We start from the raw sequence: 19869 nt of genomic DNA on the forward strand, positions 1-19869 counted from the left end.
AAACTCAACACCAGGGCCCTTCTCAGCAGTTCTCAGCAGGCTGGCAGCGACAAGGTTTGGATGGGGGAGGTGTGCCATGGGGATCCTCAGGGAAGTTCTTTGTGGATGATTTTAGTGCAGGAGGTCTGGGCCTGTCCCTTTGTGCAGGTGTGGAGGTTAGGGAACCAAGCTCTTTGTCTTGGGCGCTTCCCCAGTGTTCAAGGCCAGTAGGTCAAACACACCAGTTGCTCCAGGGAAGAACAATGAGGCATCTGCTCTTGTCAAGAGTTACAGCCTCTGAAACCCACAGGGCTGTTCTACCTGTCCTACAGTGTGAGGAATCAGAAGTAACTCAGTGTCAGTGCGTTTGCGATCGAGTTTGACGCGACTCGTCTTTTCTTCGATTCCTGCCTGTGTACAGTTGCCCTCTGCCCCCCAGGGCGGAGTCCTGCAAAGCCGAGCAGTTTTCCCTTTTGTTAGTCCTGCTGTGTTTGTGCGGGAAGATGATAGTTTCCAATCAACTATGACACTGCCTTCTAAACAATATCGAGTCGTTAATCCATGAGCATGGAGCATCTTTCCACGGGTTGAAGTCTTTTTTTCCTCCAGCGCTGTTTTACAATTTTCATTGTGCATGAGTTTCACAGCCCTGGTTAAACGTCTTCTCCTAGGTATTGCCACACAGACTCCCTGTGATCTCTGTAAGCTTTTTAAACGGCTGGGGTTTTTTTTTAAGTAGATCACCAGGCCTTTCTTCGGAAGCACTTCTAGGTGGGTTTGAACCCACAACCTTTGAGTCAGCAGCAGAATGAGTTAAACGTTTGTGCCACACAGGGCTCCCCGTGAATTATGGAAGTCCTTACAAACTCTTTCCTACCTCCCACCCACACCCCAGAATGTCCCTGCTGCTGAGCCCCTCTGGCCCTGGCATCCCACGGCAGGCAGCACAGTGCGCACCTGGGGAAGAGCTTTCGTCCGGGCCCTTCCATTACAGCATGCTTTTCCAGCCGGATCGGATGGCAGCGCTGCTGGAACGAAAGCGGTGCTCCAAGAAGCACCACGAAGGACCGGCCCTTCTATTCCAGCAGCCCCACGAGGCACAGTGTTTGCATTAGGAAGTGCGCTTAGGCGGAAGGTGGCAAGTCCCCCTTCACAAAACAGAAGTGACTCATCCCAGTTTTTGAGAACCGGTTTCAGCAGGAAGGGGAAACAAATAATAACAGAAGTCCAGTTACCAGAAGCTAAAATAAAAATGAATCCTGTGGGCTGAGCCAAAAATGGTTGGAAAATCTGTGAGAGAAATGGAAAGACCTAGAGACAATGACACCCCTGCAGCTTTTGGTGGGGGGGCGGGCATTTTTTTTTCAGGAGGGGATTAGACCTTGTCCTTGATTTTGATCTTGAAATGCATTTCTACCACACAAGCAAATCACAAAGAGCTATGTAAATACTGGCCGTTGTTGGCCAGACTACTGCTAATAACAAGTCTCCAGGTTTCTCTACAGCAGGGATAGTTTCCCCTCCTAGTCTCTGGGCTCAGGGGGCTTAAGGAAACGTGGAGAAATGACTTCCTGGGAAAGTCTAACCAACTCTGTTTACCCAGAAGGTCCACGTGCATTGCCAGGAAGAAGACCACGTGGCCAGGCAGCCAGGAACTCGCTGGGGAAGTCCCCGTGGGGCAGGCCCTACTGTGGGCATGGCTGTGATAGGACGGGTGTCCACAGTTGTGGAACCTGAGAGCATGGCTGATCCTGGTGGATTATGTGGCCCACTGCCATTCCCCCACAGCTCCTTGAATACCTCCAGGCTCAGGCAGTTCACCACTTCAGGTATTAAGCCCCCATATAAACACACACACACACACACACACACACACACACACACACACACACGCCAGCCCTGGGACTCTGCAGAACAAGTTTAAGCCCCTGTGCATGACAGGACTTTGGTGTCTCCAGACAACAACAACCCCGTTCTGTGGGAGAAATGGTTGCCTGGCAACCTCACTGGGGCCTGTCACCCCAGTAGGGTTTGGACTCAGGGAGAATTAGCTTGTATGTACCCTCTGTGCCCTGGTATTTGTATCGTGGCAAAACTGGGTTAGCATAATGTTGAAGAGGGCAAAGGATTCAGAGACAGGTGATTGGACAGGGGTAAGGGAAGGAGGAAGCAGTGGCTTCTTTTTGCTCTGGGAAGGAGGGGGACACATGGGTTTTCCACGTCCCTAGGCTTGCCTCATCCTGGGCTGTAAGCTTTGCTCAGATCCGATCCCACGATCCCAGGGAGCCACACAGAGCCTCTTGCTGCACGGACTGGCTCTTTTTAGAAATGAGTAAGAAAACATCCTTCAAGACCCTCTGCTCCAGTTATAGGAGCCCTCACAGGGCCTGATTCTTAACCCTTGAACTCAGGTCTGCAAGAAGCCCTGTCTGTGTTCGTTTCCCCACACCTGCAGATCCCCCTCCACCCACAGCTTCTGGTGGAGGCTCCTATAACTGGATCAGAGGGTCTCTTTCTGTGGGGCATGTGCCAGCCTAGGCCACCTCTCTTCCCACCTGCTTGGGTCGATGCTCTCCTAGGATGGCTATCAAAGAACACTGAGGAATTTTTCTGAATGAACCAATAATCCTCCTCTACAAAGATCCTCTTGCCGGCAGCTTCCCTCACCTCTCAGCAGATTACACTGGCACCCTCGTATACTGGTGCCTCAAAAACACACACTCAATACCTTTTTCGGTCCTCTGCTTCCCCCGTGCCACCCAGGCCACCACGGTCTCTCCTCTGGAGGTACGGACACTTTCCTCACTGGTCTCCCTGCTTTGATTTTTGACCCAGTCTTCTGGGGGAGAAGTATTGGTCTGCTTGTCACAAGGTCTGCCATTCAAACTCACCAGCTGCTCCTCCAGAGAAAGACGAGGCTGTTTGCTCTGGTTAACACATAGTCTCAGAAACTATTTGCTGTGATTTGGGGCCATAGCAGTTCTGACACACAACAAAATCAAAGATGAGCACACAGGGTTGTCTTTCTCCTGAGGGCGGCTGGTAGTTTGAACTGGAAACCTCACGGAGGCTCACGATGAGTCGTGCGTTGGGTTTGGGGTTTTGCCTGTTCTCAACCAGCAGGCAGCATGAGCCAATGAAAACACGAGTCCGATGACCATGCCTCTACTCAAAACCTGCCACTGCCTCCGGACTTCACTCAGAGGCAAAGGCCAGAGTCCTTCCTTGGCCCTTGAAGTCTTCTCTGGATTTGCCCTCCACCTGTCAGCGAGGCTCCATCTCCTGCGCCCCACCCCTCCGCTCACACCGCTCCAGCCATGTATCCTCCATGCTGCTCCACAAACATGCCAGGCAGGACCCCCACCCTGACCCGCCGCACCCTGCCTTTGCATTTGCTGCTCTCTGGGCTCACCCTCCTTTGTGCCTGATGTGGGCATCACCTACTCAGCGAGGTCCTCCCTGCCCATCCTTTAGACCACATGCTTCTCACTTCCGTTTTATTTTCACTTTTAGCACTCAGGACCTTCTAAATCAGCGGTTCTCACCCTTCCTCATGCCACAACCCTTTCAGACAGTTCCTCATGTTGTGGTGACCCCCCCAGCCATCAAGTTACTTTCGTTGCTACCTCATCACTGTCATTTTGCTACGCTGATGAATCGTCATGTAACTATCTGATATGCAGGATGTATTGTCATTGTTATAAATTGAACATAATTAAAGCATAGTGATTAGTCCCAAGACAATATGTAATTATAGATCGTGAAATATTTATTTCTAATGACAAATAAATGAAATTTTGTCTGGAAGCATGGTGTAGCATGGGTTAGTCTTCACGCCCGAGTACTTGTATGTGGGCGTATCTGCATGTGGGCGGACCCGCCTGGAGACGGATAGAGGAGCGGTATCTCGGTTCCTAAGACCATTGGAAAGATGTTTTCCGACGGTCTTAGGCGACCCCTGTGAAAGGATCGTTCGACCCCTAGGTTGAGAACCGCTGTTCTAAATGCCCCTCTCTCTACTGTGCTTCTTCTGTTTGGCCTATTCTGTCCCACCCAGTCGGCTGAGTTCTGGTCACTGGTCGTGCACTCAGACATGGGCCGGACCGGTCAACAGACCGCAGTGTGTGATTGGACCTCTGCGCACCAGGCGCTCTGCACCGCCTCGCACAGCGCTGAGTGCGGCTCCGTGCAGACAGGGGTGTACTGGACGGAGGAGAGGTCCGGGTGGCGTACCTGCTTCACGGCCAGGTTGACGAGATCAAAGCGGTGGGAGCGGCGCAGGGGCAGGCAGAAGCTGTAGAGCGCGTGCAGAAGGGCGCAGAAGAAGCTCAGCAGGCCGATCTGCTTGCGGTGCTGCAGCCAGTGGTCCAGCCAGTCCGGGAAGCGGAGGTATTTGGTGCCACGCTGCAGCTGCAGGACGGCTGCCAGCACGCCAGGCAGGTACACCAGCGAGAGCAGCACGTAGGCCACGCAGGGGAGCGTCGTGTTGACCAGAGACACAGGGAGCTTGTAGAACTTGTTCTTGCCCTCCTGCACGTAGGGCTGCACCACATCCCGGATGAAGTTGTAGATGTAGAAGCAGACAAAGAGCCCAAGGGCCAGGAGGACGGGGACCTTCCAGCTAGGGAGGAGGCGCAGAGGCATGGCCTCTACCTCCCGGGCCGACACCAGGGAGCCCATGTCCACTGGTAAGAAGCCCATGGCATGCACCAACTCTGAGACTGTGCGTTTGGCTTCCATGTGATCGCTGCAGATGGGCACCTGTGGGGACAGGACAAGGGGAGCAATTAGACAGGCCACAGCACCTTAGCATCTAGACCACTTCTAGTTGACCGCTGAGGACACTCAAGTGGAGAGGGGCAGGGAAGCTGGGCGTAGAAGGTGACTGAGCCCCCTCAGGGGTCAGGCCGTGGGGACGAGCCTCCTGTGGGGTCCCAGCTTCTCCTAACCTGCTCAGGAGCTCCCTCTGCCAAGGAAGCCATCAGGGTGGACCATCTCGCCCAGCTCACGAACATCAGTAGCCATCGTCAGATCCCATGGGCCTTTGAACAGGACCGTTAGAGCGCCATGGGCGGCACTAGGGCCACTCAGCTCAATATGTACGTAACACGAAAGGTTGGCCCATCCATCATTTTTCACATGTGTAATTCTGTGGCACTCATTACGCGCATCATGTGGTGCATCCTCACCACCATCCATTTCCAAATTACTCTCCCATCATTAGTTAACACAAGCTCAGGATCAGAAATAGCCCTTTCCACGTGTCCCCGAGTGTGTGACCTCAGCTCCACCCAAAGCCAGCCGTCCCCCTTCGGGCTCTGAGCGGACACGCAAGGCCTCCACCACCTGGGCCAGCCTCGTAGCCCACTGTTTCTCCCAGGAGCTCCCACAGCAGCTCACCAGTGGCCTCATCATGAGCCCTGCCTTACTGACGAGACGACGGCCGCCTGGACTGCAAAAGTTAGCCAAGCACTGACTACATGTCCGCTTTTACATACACGATCCCTGAACCCCCCAGCATGCCTGCCAGCTATGTACTAGGATCCCTATTTTTCCAGATGAGGAAGCTGAGGGCCCAGCTTCCTTTCATTCCTTACATGTGTGTCTTTGTCGGACTGGCTCTTCAGCCTAGAACACCCTCCTTCCTCCTTGTCCCTTTCCACACCATTTCAGCCCAGCCCGCGGGCCACCACGCAGTCTTTTGCTCTGTTCCCCTTGGCCCGGACACCCAATATACCCCTTTGCTCCCTGGCTGGTCCACACATGGGAGGTCCCAGGACCGCGCCTACACCCTGAGGTGGCAGGCCTTCTGGTACCCTTTCACAGGGCCCGGTGTGAAACTACGCAGGGGGGCGGAGTGACTTGACCTGACCCCTTCCTCCTCCGCTCTCACACTTCCTCCAGGGGAATGTAGATGGCCTCTTGGTACTAGAAAGGACTGTGACTCCCTAAGAGCTCTTCCTGCCGAGAAAGGCATGCACTGCTAGCTGATCTGAGAAGGTTCTGGCCGGCCATCTTCTGCCCCCAGAAAAACCAATTGCCTGTTCTGAGAAAGCCACTCTGCCCTTGAGAGGAAGCTTGTCGCCCTCAGGGCCTGGCACCCACGTGTGTTACTTTCTCTGCGTCCAATGCTAAAGGCAAAATCCCTCTTCTTCTGGACTCTAGGCAGTAACAGGAGAGAGTCACCCTGCCCCCAGGGAAGCCCACTCACCATGGCAAATTCCTACGGTCTGCATTCAGCTCTCAACTGACCAGGTGTGGGACTCTTGGTGCATTCATGAATGCCCCCATTTTCCCTTTTCTAACCATGACACTTGGCAGCACATTGTGGAGCCTGGCACAGCGGAGCCATGAAAGTTAGCTTATCAATCGTGAACAGGGTGGTTCGTCCCCCGTGGACCTACCTGCCTGTTCCCATCCCTCGGGCCAGCCTGCAGGGTCCAGGCCGAGATGACGTTGAGGGCCTTGACCACGGTGCAGGCGGGGAAGAGGGAGGCCAGGTGCTCAGCATTGGACTGGCGGTGCTGAAGGTGCTCCTGCTCGGTGGGGTTGCTCACGTCCACCAGGATCTTGCCAGCCAGTTGCTCGCCGAGAGCACACAGCGAGGAGTAGTGCTCGGGGAACACAGCCACAAAGATGACCTCCGAGGAGCTCACCGCATCGGCCGGCAGAGCCACCCGGACTGCCGAAGGGAACAGCCTGGCCGCGCGTTTGGGGTTGCGGCTCCCCACCACCACGTTGAAGCCAGAGCCCACCAGGCGGATGGCCAGGGAGCGGGCAAAGTCCCCACTGCCCACGATGCCCACTTTGGGGGCCTCGCTGGGAGGCTCTGCCAGGCTGCCGTCGCTGTCCAGCAGGCGGCGGCTGATGAGCGGCTTGTCCATCTCTCCGGACATCGTGGCGGCTGGAAGAGAAGACGGGCGTGTGGTCAGTGGGCGGCTCCAGGCTCTCCTCCCACACCTCCTCCTCTTGTCTGTTGGAACTGTGTGGCGGTGAGCTGGCCAGGCCACAGGGGTTCACTGCCACCCTGGGCCAGCCTATGGGGTGCAAGCTGAGCGGGACCTAGCCCCTGCACAAGAGGAGCACAGCTTCAGGAGCAGGAGGGGGAGAACCTTCTTTGTCTCCACCCTTTCTCCTTCCTGCCCACTTGCTCCTGCGGGATGAATTCCCAGGAGGGAGAGCCCTGGGCAAAGGGTGTACCGTTTCCATGGCCCCGCAGACTTCTTTCCAGAGGAGTGATGTGATGGGTGTGACCAGCTATCTCCAACTTGAGCGAACCTGGGCATCATATGTATATATGTAGGTCTGTATATATGTGTGTGTGTGCACACTCCTGGGTACGTATGTATGTGTGCACATACACAAGTGGGTATCGTACATATGTTTTATGTGTGCGCACGCACACACACTGGGTGACACTAATGTTCTGTGCTACATGACTGACTTCAGTTGGCAGTTTGAGCCCGTCTGGTGGCTCCGCAGGAGGTAGGCCTGGGGACCAGCTTCCTGAAAGATCACGGCTGGGGAAGCGCCCAGTTGATGATCATTTGCACTCTTGGGTGACCAGGATAAGCAGACACGTTCCTCGTTGTTGCGGACATTCTGCATGTCCAGAGTGGGCCCTCAGACACTCTTCCTTCAGCAGACGGATGGTGAGCGTCTTGAAGGTCAGCGCCTCACCTCCTTGGACTTTGAGCTCCATTCTCAAGCACAGGGCCGGACACCAGCCAGCACTCAGCACTTGCCTGATGAAGGAAAGGCTGTTGAAATGCCGCACTGCACTCTCTCTGTGTGGATTGCTGCAGTGAAACATTGCTGTGCGTGTGCCCGGGGTGGGGCGGGGGTGGGGGTGGGGGGCCTGGGTGACCTGGGGTCTCCTTTGAAAGTCCTACATGTGAGTGGTCACCGAGGGCCTTCTGGACTAGTGGCTGGGAGACTGCAAGAAATGTGGGTGGGAAGAAGATATTTTCATTTCAGCAATCTCAAGTAAATCTTAAAGAGTAATTCTCTTTAAGAATTACAGTAGGCAATACAGTAGCAGGACCTGTGAGTGTGTCAGTACCAGTGCTCAATGTTGCACCACAAATTTAATTGTGAAAGAGTTCTCTAAATCTGATTTAACTCAGCTTCATGTAAAATGATGGTGGATGTTTCACCCATCACTGGGTTCTGTTATTTAAGGTATATACACATATTACTATAGCACATTAAAAACAAATAATTGTGTTTCAATATGATTGGTCTCTGGTTCGCATTTTGTTTTTATGCATTTAAGAACAGACTTCCTAGGAGAGGCCCATAAGCCTCCCCAACCTATGGGTCCAAATGGGGCTGCAGCACCAAGGGGTTCGGGACCCCTACCAGCACCCACAGGGGACAGCCTCTCCCACTTCCCACTGCAGTGTCCCAGACTCTGTTAATATCCAGTGACCGCAGCGGGGGTGGGGCAGTACTTAATGCTATAAAGGACATTGTGCTTGGCTAAAAGCATGGAAGATTCTCCTTGAAATGGATTGCCCCAGGCTGCAACGAGGGCCCAAACAGTACAGGACCCTGGGTCACGATGGGCCTTGGGTCACAATTCAGTGGCACCCCACAACAGTAACCACAACTCTCATGCAAGGGTGGGGGAGGAGACCCGAGGCTATGGAAACCAGATGTCTGCCCTTAGATAAACAGGGTGCCAACGTGGGCCTGGAACATGGAGATAAGGTATCTGCTCCGAGATGACAAACAATACAACCTCACAGGGTTTCTAAACTCTGGCGCAGGCAGGCTGCATGACCACAGTAGCTCCTATTTATGGCCAAAATGTCACCTATGCAGGAGACCCTGCCAGTCCACCTTAGGTGTTGCCACCACCTGCCTATCAGGGGAGGCTGGTTTGTTGCTATGATGCCTCCCGACTTACAGAAACTAAGAAGTACGGTGTGATGATCTGCTTCTGGTCCACCCTACGGACCATCAAAAGGATGGCACAAGACCAGGCAGCATTTGATCTTGTTCTGTATGGGGACACCATTGCTTGAGGCCTAACTTCCTAGCAGCTCACATTCCGTGCCAGGTGCTGCTATAAGCCATTTAAGGAGTGATTGTCAATCTCCACAAAAACCCTAGGATGCAGGTACTATCCTTGTACCCAGTTTAAAGATATGGAAAACTGAGGCTCAGCGAGGGTAAGGTACCATGGTCAAGGCTGAGCAGACAGGAAGTGAGGGAAGGCAAGAGCGGAGGGGGTCTTTCTGTCTCTGCAGCCTGTGTTTTTTGGATTTTTATATATCTTCCTGTCTCTCTCCCAAGACACTGGGGTCTGGTCTAGGAAACCTGTGGGGCCCTTCTTGTGGGGACCGAAGAGTCCACAGAGATGCCACACTGGCAGTCAACATTGCAGACACCAGCCATGACCCCCACACTACTCATGCCCAGATACCAGCCCTGGCCACCACCCCCCCCCTTCCAAATGGAAGTGGGCATTTTCCGCCTGGTGTGGCATTTCTCGTGACCCATCCCTATGGTGGTCATGCCTCCAGGTGGGGAGACACCCTTCTGAAGGCTGCTCAGAAACCAGACTGCCTGGTTCAATTCTGACCTTGCTCCTCTTAGCTGTGTGACCTTGGGTCTGCCAGTGCCCTGGCTGTTAAATGGAGTCCTTTGCAGTGGTTCCCCTGAGGGGCTGCTGGAAGAGTCAGCCGACGCTGTGAACCAGGTAGGATTGTGCTAAGCACAGAGCAAGTTCCCCGGTCAGTGCTGGTCAGTATTAGCAAGTGAATACTTGGTGGCTCCCAGCAGGGACAATATAGTATCAGCTGCTGGGCAAAGCCACGGATAGTCAAAGACCCTGGTTTGGACACAGGAGCCCTGAGGGTGGGAGAGAAAAAGCTGGACCAGAGGAGAATCCGGACAGGGGCTCTTCCAGGTGACCTCTAGGCTCTCCATCTCAGAATCGGTGATTCGACAGCAACTCCCTCCCTGGGAAGTGTGGTCTGCAGCCTAATGATCAAGGCTCTCTTGGGGTCAATCAAGGCCCTCCACTGAGGCCCCCAAATCATCTTTTCCACACACACCCCTAGCAATCGGGACGATCTCCAGTAGATCCCCTCACCTCCTGAGCAACGGTAGGTGCTGAATGAACACTCTTACAGCGTTTAAAGATGGGCACAGCCACAGCTGAAGGATGATTTATCATGTGGCAGGCAGGGTGGGTGGGTAAGTCAAGTCCACCAACCTTCAACCCAGGGCAGCAAGGGACAGAGCTCAGAACACAGGTAGACCCCACTTCCAGTGGGGAAGCAGCAGGGCATCGCGGCAGACACTGCCTGAGAGCGTCCTTGGACACCACACATGGGTCTATACGCTCAAAAAGAATGAAACCTCGTGGAAGAAGCACACCAGCCTGTGTGACCACGAGCTGGCGAAGAGATCGGGTATCAAGCATCCAAGAACAAAAAATCATATCCTTGTAAATGTGGGTGAGTGCAGAGTGGAGACTCAAAGCCCATCAGTAGGCAAATGGACACCCCCTTACTGAAGGGTTGTGGGGAGGAGATGAGCCAGTCAGGGTGCAGGGTAGCAACAATGAAACATATAACTTTCCTCTAGTTCTTTAATGCTTCCCCCCACCCCCCCAACTATCATGATCCCAGTTCTACCTTACAAATCTGGCTAGACCAGAGGATGTACATTGGTACAGATAGCAACTGGAACACAGGGAATCCAGGACAGATGATCCCTTCAGGACCAGTGGTGGGAGTGGTGATGCCTGGAGGGTAGAGGGAATGTGGGGTAGCAAGGGGAAACCGATTACAAGAATTTACGCATAGCCTCCTCCCTGGGGAATGGACAGCAGAGAAGAGGGCGGGGGGAGACATCAGACAGTGTAACATATGACAAAATAATAATAATTTATGAATTATGAAGGGTTCATGAAGGAGGGGGGAGGGGGGAAAGAGGGGGAAAATGAGCAGCCGATATTGAGGGCTCAAGTAGAAGGCAAATGCTTTGGGAATGATGAGGGCAACAAATGTATATATGTACTTGACACACTGGATGGATGTATGGATTGTGATAAGAATTGTACGAGCCCCCGATAAAATGATTTTTAAAAAATGAATGAAACCGACAGGAACGGGGGACAGCGTGCCCCTGGGCCTGCGTCCTGCTGGGTTTCTTCCTGGTTGGGTTGGGTCTTTGGGGCCGGTGCTTCAGAGCCTGATTAGGTATCAGCTTATTCGGTGAGCGAGGAACGCGCACAGCAGAGGCTCAGGAGCTGGTCCTGCTCTGAATTGGAAAGGCCCTGGGACCCTGGAACCCAGTGACACCCTCTGGGCCAGGGTCGGTTCTCAGCTGGAGAGGCTGGCCATGTGCTGCAAGTGTCAGGCTTCGGGCTCCAAGGCGGCCTGCGCTGAGCCACAGGATGGAGGGGAAGGGCACCTGGAGCACTCTGGCCACCACCAGGAAAGGCTCCTCTGCTTTCCTGTTAGAATGAGGGTGGGGTGGAGGGGTGTGCCCCAGCACACTACCGTTGATTCGCGTGGGGGCTTTGAGCACAGTACTTTCCTTCTCTGTGCCTGCGTGTCCTCACCTTTACCACGGGCACACCAGTTGTATTCTCAAAGGGCTGTGGTGAGGAGTAAATGAGTTAAGACCTGTAAGGGCCCAGGGCTGTGTTTTAGGACAGGTATGGGTGTGTTCCAGGGTGTGTAAGAGTGTGTGTATTTGTGGGGGGTGTGTAAGAGACTGGTGTGTGTGTGTGTAAGAGACTGGTGTGTGTATGGGAGAGTGTGTTGGTGTGTGTACGTGACTGTGTGTGTGTGTAAAAGACGAATGTGTGTATGTGTGTATGAGTGTGTATGTGTGTGTGTCCTTGTGGGCAGGGGCCGTGTCTCAGAATTCCTAGTAGAGTAGCGCACCAGGAATAGCGCAGGAATATTCCCAGGAATAACGCAGGCGCTGCAAATTTGGAAGCCACAGGGTTGCAACCAAGGCCTGGCTTGGGCCAAGGCCCTGGCTCCCACAATTCTATTTACAGACCAGGGGAGGGAAGAGACTGGGATCAAGTTACAAGCTCCCTGGGCCAAGACCACCATTTGGAACAGGCGGCCGCTCCCCCCTCCCCCTCCCAAGCTGCTCACAACACCAGCTACAAGACTGAGTTTCTGGCATGTGGGCAAGAGTGCACGGTGGCGGTGGGTCCCACCCCTGCCTCTGCCCAGGCTCTCTGGTAATCCTGCCACCTCCCAGCAGGGCCATGGCCGAAGTTCAGCTTGAGAGTGGGAGCGAGGCCTACGAGCCTAACCTGGCTGCTCCATCCAGCAGACCCCACAGCGTGTCTGGGAAGGTGGACAGCACAGAGTGGCCAGGCCGAATGCACAGCCACAGGGGGCAGCTATGGGAGGAGGCACGTGGAGTGGGGGGGTGACCTGCAGGCGCCCCTATAGCAAACTGACAGCACACATGTCTCATACAGGCCTCCGGGAGAGGAGTATGGCACATTTCTTGTCCTTCAGTGACCCACAGCTTTTCTTTTTAAGCTTTCAAAGTACTTTTGACTCTACCTGTCACGAATATAAATTTGGGGAGTCCAAAGGAAAAATCACAAAAAAGCTTTGCTGGGCAGAGCTTTCGAGGAATGTGCTCTGAGTTAGTGCACCCAGTGGCATCGTCTGGGAAGCTTCTCTCTGGTCACAGTAAATTTTTTCACAAAAGCAGTTTCACCTTTTTTGTGATGGCTGATTTAAGAGAGCAGTGTATGAGTGTGAAATTTCGTTTACTGCTTGGGGGCGGGGGATGTCGCAGACACTGTTGTGATGTTGAATACAGCAGTAGGTTTTCATTTCAAACAAAAGGTGAAATGTCCATTGATGACAAACCTCATTCTGGACATTCATCAACTTCCCGAATGGACAAAAATGTCAACTTGTAGTATATTTGGAGTTCTCTCCACCAGGCCAGACGGTTCAGCCAGCTTTCTATTTGGAGGCTCTGAAAAGATTGCATAACAATGTATGACAAAGAAGACATGATTTGTGGCAGATGGGGGACTGGTTTTGCCACCATGACAATGTACCTGCTCACACAGTCATCTCAGTGTGCCAGTTTTTGGCAAAAAACAGCATGCCTCTCTTGCCACACATACCTTACTCACCTGACCTCGCTCCATGAGACTTCTTTTTGCTGAGGAACAGGTAAGGACAGCAATTTGACAATGTAGAAGAGGTGAAGAAAAAACGAGGGAGGTGCTGTCAGCCATCCAAACAGATGGGCTTGAAAAATGTTTCCAAGATTGGAATTGCAGATTTGACAAATGTATGAAGTGTAATGGCGAGTGCTTTGAAGGTGACAAGGTTGTTTTGTAAAAAAATTTAAATACATAACTTTGGGGGGAAATTCTGTTTTGGGGGTACCCCCTCCTATATATCTAAGAAGGAGCCTCGGTGGCATGCATGGTGGTTATGCCTTGGGCCGCTATCCGCAAAGTCTACAGTTCAAAGCCACCAGCTGCTCTGTGGGAGAAAGACAGGACTTTCTACTCTTTTAAAATTTTTAATTGTATTATTATTTTTTTATTTTAAAAAATCATTTTATTGGGTCTCTTACAGTTCGTATCACAACCCATACATATATCCATTGCGTCAAGCACATTTGTACATAAGTTGCCATCATCACTTTCAAATCATTTGCTTTCTACTTGAGCCCTTGGTATCAGCTCCTCATTTTTTTCCTCCCTCTCCCACTCTCCCTCCCTCATGAACTCTTGATCATTTATGAATTTTTTTTCATGGCTTACACTGACCACTATCTCCTTTCATCCACCTTTCTGTTGTCCGTCCCCCTGGGAGGGGGGTATATGTAGATCCTTGTGATCGGTTCCCCCTTCCTCCCCCCACGTTTCCCTTCTCCTTCTGTATGGCTACTCTCATTAGTGGTCCTGAGGTGTAGGGCTTTTTATTCTTATAAATAAACTCCCGGGGCACTTCCTGTCCTATAGGGTCACTAAGAGTTGGCATCAACTTGACGGTAGTGAGTTTTATATGTTTAAAACTCATATATGTGCCCTTGCGCACTATTTATGTATAGATGTATCATATATAGGCAGATATTCGTTTAAACTAAAAATTAAGCACAAACAGATGTTCGATCTTTTCTTCTTGCTCCTCGGAGAATGACCCTTTGCAGCTACTGGACAGCCCACAGCCATTCTGTAGGGCCCCTGCCCAGAAGGGAGTGGCGGGCACAGTGTGGTATCATACAGGGTCTGACAGGGGCACCAAGAGGCTTCCGGTGGGAGGCAGGTCTGGGCTGAACTTGAAGATGTGAGAGAGAGCCAGGAAAGAACTTTCCAGAAAGAGGAGTCTGTATGAGTCAAGATTTCGATTTCATCATAGCTCTCTGCCTGCGTACCTTCTCAAACCCTCCGTGGACAAGAACACAGAGACCACCTCATCAAGAAGGTAATCAATAACCCACAGATTTGGAGAAATCGTCTGCAAAACATACACCTAATGGAGGACGTGTTTCAAGAATATATGAACTCTTACAACTCCATAACAGAAAGACAAACAACATAAAAAATGGGCAAAGTACTTCAGTAGGTGTTTCTCCAGAGATAAACCAATGGCCACAGAGCACATGAAATGATGTTCAATGTCACTCAAGCTCACTGCCACTGAGCCACTGCTGGCTCATAGCGACCCCCTGTGGGTTTCCAAGACTGTAACCAGTCTTTCTCCCTCAGAGCTGCTGGTGGTTTCGAACTGCTGACCCTGCAAATCCACAGCCCAAGATGTAGTCACTACCCCACCAGGGCTCCTGACTCAACATCACTAGTCACCAGGAAAATGCAAATCAAAACTCCTTCGTACCCAGTCGGATGGCAGTAAAGGAAACAAAGCAGATGGTACCTGAGTGTGGTGACCAGGAGGAATGGGTACCCGCATGCACTGCTGGAAAGGCTATCAAATATACAACCACTTTGGAAACGGTCATCCTTGCCTCAGAAGCGTAGGCGTATAGTTATCAGCAAGTCAACTCCTGAGTACACCCCAGTGTCATGAAAACACACACACACACACACACACACACACACACACACACACACACACACGATGTTGTGTGCCAGTGTCCCCAACATCACTAGTGCTAAAAAGTGCAAACAGCTCCAAAGTCCATCAACCAATGGATGAATAAGCCACACATGACTTATCTACGTAATGGAAGCTCATTTGGCAATACAAAACAGCGCAGCACCGATTTGAGCCACATGGGTGAAACTAGAGCGAGGAAAGAAGCCCTTCAGAAGAGGGCACATGTTGTAGAGTCTCATTTCTTAGGGCTGGGAGTTCGGAAGCTGTGGGGGAAGGCCCAGCGCCCCACGACTAATCCTGGTTTCGATCGGCGCAATTGTACGGTTGAGATGTGTAAATATTATAGTAAAGTCCTAGAGAGCATGAGCGATAGAAGACAGGGTGAAATCATGGTGTCAGACACATTTCATGGTAGCATGCTCACCTCAGCCCTGCTTGGTGGTCAACGTGGAGATGGGAGCCCGGAGGGCAGGAGAGAGGGGGAGGGGAAGGAGGACAAGGGGAAACAGAACAGGAGTGAGGACGGGAGAGGATGGGGAAGCCGACCAGAGGCCAAGAGGGGAAGAGGGGTGGAGGTGACTGCTAATGGGTACAGGGTTTCTTTTTGAGATGGTAAAAATGTTTTAAAGTTGACCATGGTGATGGTTGTAAACTTTGTCAATATACTGAGAGCCACTGAACTGGAGACCTTAAAGCAGCGGTTCTCAACCTGTGGGTCATGACCCCTTTGGGGGTCAAACGACCCTTTCACAGGGGTCGCCCGATTCATAACAGCAGCAAAATGATAGTGATGAAGTAGCAACGAAAATAATGTTATGGTTGGGGGAGTCACTACAACATGAGGAACTGCATGGAAGGGTCATGGCATTAGGAAGGTTAAGAACCACTGCCTTAAAGGGATAAATTATATGGGGTGTGAATTACATCTTTTAAAAGTTATTGTAAAATAAAAAGAAATAAGAGAGATCCAGAGAGTCCAGCCTCCTTGTTGGTGTATGTAGACTGAGAGTACACACTCTTTCCTCCGGAGCCTAATGTGACATCCATGATGCTGGCTCTGAAACCTTCACTTAGTTCCTGTTTATTTCCCACAACATCAAGGCTCACACCTGTGATCTTGAGATGAGCCAGGCTGTTGTCACTGTAGGGGCTGCAGTTCCAGGAGCTGTCAGGCCGACTCCGGCCCGGGGTGAACCCAGCGCATCAGACTTCCCTGTGCTCCATACGTTTGTCCAAGGCTACGTTTCCGGAAGGAGACTCCCCAGGTCACTGTGCAGTTAGCCGCCAGGCGCATTAACGGTTTGCTCCATCCAGGGACTCCAGGGAATATGGTGCGGCCACTCAACAGTCCTGAGTGGGGTCTGCAGCCTTCGCCCACACAGCGGTTTCTCTGCAGTTCACCCCAGGCGGGTAGGGGACCAGGTCAGGGCGCTGTGAGGTACACGGAGTGGGAGTATGAGGGAGGGCTTGGGGATCATCCTGCCAGCTCCTGGAAGTTAACCCCCAGAGGCGCATCTGCTAGAGAAGATGTTAGATCCATGAGCCCCTCCTCCTTCCAACTTCATCCTTCCCAGATTAGGCTGAGAATCAGCCCCACCTGGCCCGCAAGGGCTCACTAGGAGCTGGGGTGCCAGGCTGGTTGGCTCACTGCAATACAACCATCAATGCATGGGCAGGGGACACACCCGGAGGCGGTGGGTTTATCCATAAACCTCAAGGTGGAGCAGTCTTAGAGACAACTGGGTTCATACCCCAGGCTGACCACTCACTAGCTGGAGGGCCTCTCGCAAGTCACTTGATCTCTGAGCCTCCATTTCTGCATTCGTAAAATGGGCACCATGGGTTGCAGCCCTGGGTGGCACTGCTGACAGAGAGGTTGGAGGTTCAAGTCTACCCAGAGGTGCCTTGGAAGAAAGGCCTGGCTACCTACTGTAGAAAAACCAGCAATCGAGAAGCCTCTGGAGCAGTTACGGTCTGACACATATGAGATCACCATGAAGGAAGGGTGCCAAAAAGTTGGGGTCCACTTGACACAAGCAGTTTTTGGAGTGATGGGGTAACGAGGCTGGAATGCAGGTGCCTGTTGACTTCACTAACGGCTTTACTTTTTTCTCATTAGAATTTTTCAGAAGATCCCATCTTCGTACAGCAGAAATAGACATACCTAAATCAATACATGGTGTTCTCTGCTGAATGAAAACGCTTGTCCAACACGTTCTAACAATAAGCACACACACATTTCCCACCAAAACCCTGACTCAGACCCGTGGCTGGGGACCCAGTGAAGGGGTGCATCGTGGCAGTCAGGGGTAGGGCCCAAAGTGGAATGGGACTGGGGCGGTGGGCGCCTTCCCTCCCCCTCTAGGGTGTGGCTGCTAGTTCCAATGCCTGGGTCCCTGTCAGAGATGATCCCTGCGCTGCTGGGGTCCCTGGGCCACCCTTCCTTGACAGGACTCCTAGGTTGGAGCTCAAACTCTGTGGAAGTCCACACACTAGCTGCCCCTTTGCCTCTACAGTCCCAGGCACAACCTCTCTGCTACCTAGCAGTCACGGTGCATGCTTGCATGGCTGAGTAGAACTGTGTGCCACCAGGCGGTCAATGGCTGATTTGGGGAAGCACACTTTTCCTCCGGGGTCCAGGTGGTTACGAACCGTCAATCTCATGCTCAGCAGCTGCGCGGGAATGGTTTACACCACCCATCGACTCAACCTTCTCCGACTGGGCAGCATTTCCCTCTTTCCCGTGGATCTCCTTCAGGGTGGGGGCTGCATCACAAGCACGTTTGGAACCCAGCATTTGGGTCGGTGCCTGGCACAGCCGAGCCACCTGGACTGCTTATCATCACGTGGCTCCCTGGTCTTTGGGGGCTTCGGGGGCTGCTGCTCCTGGGACCACTCTTCGAGAACCACTGCAGTGGATGCTGGGTAAAGTCCTCTGAGAGGTTTAGTGATTTAACAACCGCTGGTACACAAGCCTGTCTCCCTGGGTTCTCAGCACCCAGCTCACCTCCTCCCAAGAGCCCTCTGCACCATGGGCTCTGGAGTGTCAGGTGCACATGCCCCAGCCCTGCACACACACCACAGGAGGGTCTTTCTGCCCTTCTTTTTATAGGAGGGTCTTTTAGGTGAGAAGCTAGATAGGGCCAGGCCATGGTACCATTAGCTAAACCAGCGAGGGAAACTCCACAGGGGACCAGCTGCCACGGTCCACCTGCCTCGCCTACTAGTGGGTAAGCTGGCCTATCATGGGGTGAGGAGAAGAGAGGGCCGCTCCTGGAGAACCACAGAGCCCCAGAAAGCCCCTTAGCCCCCCAGCTTGGGAGATCTTACTAGAGGTCTGAGATTTTCTGGCTGGCCAAGAACACAGATGACCAGACATACTCCTAGGACTCTCACGCGGACCGTTGAGTAGACAGCTGGCTGGGATGAACTGCTCACTAGATTGTTCCTTTAAAACTAACATAGCAGCAGAGGTCCAGGGAGCTTGTGCTGGCTGGGGAAGAGAAGGAGGAAGTTCAAAGTCAGTTCCAAAGCCAGCAGCTGAAAGCAGGGGCATGCTCAAGGCCCAGGGCACTAGAGTAGACACTTTGCGGGTGCCCTTTGCATTGTAATCTAGGCCAACAGTGCCCTCTGGAACTGCGTGGGGCACAGCCTGTGCAGTCCACTGGTGCTCTCGCTAAGGAATGCCCTCCTTCATTTTGTATCCCATGAAGGCCAACTATGCACAGCAAGAGCAGGGCCAGGGTGCTGAGGGAGGAACCAGGAGACAGCCTACTGGTCTAAGGGGGTGGAGTCTTAACAGAAAGCAGAGTCCACATCCACTGGGGCACCACGAGAGCCAAAGAGGAGCTGCCTAACTGGGCCTGTGAGGTCAGGGTAATGCCACATGGCCTGTGGTCCGCGGGCTCCCTGTGGATGAGTTAATTAGACGTCAGACAGCTCAATCTGCAGCCTTGGCATCTGATGTTGGTGGTTCTTGCTTTCCCAGGAGAACTGCCACTGCCAAGCCCGGGCTGGGTGGGTCCTGTGGACTCTGGCTATACCCCAACCTCTGACATTGTGGAAGGTTTGGTGAGGTAGGGTTTGCAAAGTGGAGAATCAGCTAGGTCCTGTTCTGGAGCGGAGGCAAGTGTGGAAATGGGGAGAGAGGCTGAATCAGCCAAGACACACGGGGCAGAGCTAGCGGTTTTACTTAGGAGGCTCAGCCTGTTCCTGTGGCACTTGGAGACACTTCCCCTGGCTGGCTTATGGACTGCCTTTGCCTTTGCCTTTGCCTAGAGTTTCTGTCACTTCCTTAGCCCCTCGGCCACCTCTTCCGCTGAACTCCGGGGCACTCCAGCTTTTCAGCTTGTGGAGAATCATTCCCGTGATTCCCAATATCCTCCCACAGGCTGGTCAACGCACACCTCCCAGAGCTAAAAAAAAAAGGCCAGTCTGAGCAGCCTAAGCAGTGCCTGCTTTCCCCCTCAAGTTCCTAGGTCAGAGGGATCAGATTCTGAAAGTCACTCTGTGCCCCTGGTTCGATTGCCTGCTACCAACCTGTCTGGGGGGCCAGCACCTCTTACTCATCCCTCTGTCTTTGGCACTGGGTCCTGGTGGCATGGCGGTTATGCTAACCAGAAAGAAGGTCGGGGTTTCGGAGGCAGTCAATCTTTACGAAAGCAGCTTGTTTCATCGTTCTCCCTCCAAGTGTCTGGTGGGGTTGAACCCCTGCCCTTGGAACCTCTGGCATTATTATTAAAATTAATAGCAATGCTTGAGGTGTCACCATCTGACTCGTGACGTCCTTGAGTGAGTCGCGAAACTC

General features: G+C 52.7%; 1 protein-coding gene across 3 annotated transcripts in view; it reads right to left on the bottom strand.

Annotated features, from left to right (window-relative positions):
- Window positions 1-19869, bottom strand: part of STEAP3 (STEAP3 metalloreductase) — a 35239-nt gene that overhangs the window by 11278 nt on the left and 4092 nt on the right. For all 3 annotated transcript variants that reach the window (XM_045287427.1, XM_045287426.1, XM_045287425.1), the window contains exons 2-3: window positions 6384-6883; window positions 4213-4740 (exon numbers count right to left, since the gene is read on the bottom strand). In XM_045287427.1, the coding sequence (XP_045143362.1) occupies window positions 4213-4740; window positions 6384-6875 (1020 nt within the window). In that variant the 5' untranslated portion in view covers window positions 6876-6883. The remainder of the gene's footprint in view (window positions 1-4212; window positions 4741-6383; window positions 6884-19869) is intronic.

Source organism: Echinops telfairi, unplaced genomic scaffold, assembly GCF_000313985.2.
Source record: "Echinops telfairi isolate 266 unplaced genomic scaffold, ASM31398v2 ScPeMD7_15;HRSCAF=58, whole genome shotgun sequence".
Lineage (NCBI taxonomy): Eukaryota > Metazoa > Chordata > Mammalia > Afrosoricida > Tenrecidae > Echinops > Echinops telfairi.